The sequence below is a fragment of the Bactrocera oleae genome, chromosome 2 (assembly GCF_042242935.1).
Source record: "Bactrocera oleae isolate idBacOlea1 chromosome 2, idBacOlea1, whole genome shotgun sequence".
Lineage (NCBI taxonomy): Eukaryota > Metazoa > Arthropoda > Insecta > Diptera > Tephritidae > Bactrocera > Bactrocera oleae.
The window spans coordinates 95,646,172-95,648,070 of record NC_091536.1 but is presented as its reverse complement, the minus strand read 5'-3'; the positions used below and the strand labels follow the sequence as shown (position 1 = coordinate 95,648,070).

The 1,899-nt window shown below is 36.4% G+C and overlaps 1 protein-coding gene across 2 annotated transcripts; it reads right to left on the bottom strand.

Annotated features, from left to right (window-relative positions):
• Positions 1-449: 449 nt before the first annotated feature.
• On the bottom strand, positions 450-1,498 carry LOC106621571 (nicotinamide/nicotinic acid mononucleotide adenylyltransferase 1). 2 transcript variants are annotated; one of them, XM_036357172.2, is made up of 5 exons: positions 1,350-1,498; positions 1,129-1,286; positions 830-1,054; positions 673-775; positions 450-605 (listed from the first exon to the last, which is right to left on the bottom strand). In XM_036357172.2, exons 1-5 carry the CDS (start codon positions 1,438-1,440, stop codon positions 601-603), a joined length of 582 nt encoding a protein of 193 aa, XP_036213065.1. In that variant the 5' UTR covers positions 1,441-1,498; the 3' UTR covers positions 450-600. The 2 variants fall into 2 exon arrangements, with proteins under 2 accessions (XP_036213065.1, XP_014095975.2); XM_014240500.3 differs by having other exon boundaries at positions 677-775.
• Between the last annotated feature and the right edge of the window lie 401 nt (positions 1,499-1,899).

Genomic DNA, 1,899 nt, shown 5'->3' with positions numbered 1-1,899 from the left:
AGTAGCCGAACGTGGGCGTATGAGTAAGTCTCGGGTATAACACTGTAACTTTAAGTGCATTCCAAAATAAGCATTATCGCACTACTGTCGGGAAATTCACAAGCAAAATTTATTAGGAAGGAGGGTCCGCCATTGAATTATATGCTCTCAACAGCTCTTATGGCTCAATTCAATACATTTTCTTTGCTGTTTTTGGTACTAAGTGCTTCGACACCAACTAAAGTCAAAAGCTCCGAGCTTTAACGAATAGAATGTCATCTAATGACAAATTCATTTGGCTGATTGGACCGCCGAAGACCTTTTTCTTTTTCCAAAACTCAAATATGACCTTCATGGAACGCATTATAGTTCGAATGAGACAATGAAGGAAAATGAGGCCGATAATATGTGTACGAACAATTGGATTTATCGATAATCAATTATAATTCGCAAAAAATTAAATGCACTGATCTAGTTTAACTGTTGTATAAATTATATTTCCTTATATATTCAATGACGTCATCGTCAATTAGATATTTCACAGACTGACCACGTTTTAGTAAACGACGCACCAAAGTAGAACTCAAATTATTTGTCGACCAATTTGTCACCAACTCAATATTACGCTAAAGAAGATAGCAAATGAAGCTTAAATGCCATTTTTTAGAAAAAAATATATACATATACGACTACCTACACTATGCTTCGAGAGCATGTCGGATTCAAAAATAAACTTTTCTGATTTCGAACCAAGGCGGGAAATTACCACCAAGCCATAACTGCACATAGTTTCAACCTGCACAAATAAATTTACTATAATTACAAAAAAAAATTAAAATCTTTTATACACCTCCTCATTTGTCCACAACTGCGGATCGGCTAATGTCGCCAGCAAATCGGCGCCCGCCAAAAATCTCAAATGTACTTCCCCTGTGTACTCAGTCACTTCTGCCGGCAGCATCTCTCTCTTATCTTCCACTTTATCTTTCATCACATTGCTTATGCAGAGCTTGTGATATTTCAGCACGTCCACCGTTGGTGTCCATTGCGGCTGTTGCAACTCCCAGTCGGAGGCCTAAATTTGCATCAGAAACTTTATTGTATTACAACACCGCCACTATCACGCGTGTCTGTTGCAAATCAACTCACTTGTATCCATTTAGAAGAGCGCAGCGCCAATCTCAGCATAGCCAATCTGTGTTTGCCTGCCACTAATCCTTGCTTCCGTTGCGCATCATGTACTGGTGACATTATGCCACCGATTACCTGAAAGGCCCCACGCTCCATTAAGTGATTTTTTGCTATCTCTATTGAGTTAATAAAATGTTATCGCACCGCATTTACTGTTATGTTACAATATGTTGGCTCACCAAACATGCGCAAGTGCATCAAAGTTGGTGGATTGAACGAACCACAAGCAATCAGTATTAAACGCGGTAACAAGCATTTTTGCTTTGACATTGATTGTGTTTATCAAATATATATATTTTTTTTATATAAAAATATATGAAATGTCATAGAAGTTTTTGCTTGAAATAAAAGCATAACACAGATCAATTAATCAAGTATAGGTATATGTATATACATAATTTTAAACATGGTTGACGTTGAATAAACATACATTAATAAAGTTATGCAAAATTTGAAATGATTGAAAAATTTTCCCCAGACCGTCATGATCCTCTATTGAAACGTTTCAACTAGAAATCTTCCCATTTTTCGAAACAATTTTTGTAGTATGATTGGAGTTGTGCTTTAAAATAGGTCTCATTCTCTGCGATTTCTCTTCAGCGACCATTCGTTTGAGGTTTGTGAATAGGAAGAAATCTAGTTTAGTCTAGGTTTGCATACCTAAATGTTCCTTAACGATTTGTTCCAAAAATCTATTATTATCTTTACAGGGTCAAATGTCTCGTTCTA

Coding starts and splice junctions, on each gene's coding strand:
- LOC106621571 (XM_014240500.3), bottom strand. CDS start 1,440: ATGTCAAAGCAAAAATGCTTGTTACCGCGTTTAATACTGATTGCTTGT. Junction 1,287..1,349: donor GATGCACTTGCGCATGTTTG/GTGAGCCAACAT, acceptor TTAACTCAATAG/AGATAGCAAAAAATCACTTA. Junction 776..829: donor AGTTGTGGACAAATGAGGAG/GTGTATAAAAGA, acceptor TTATTTGTGCAG/GTTGAAACTATGTGCAGTTA.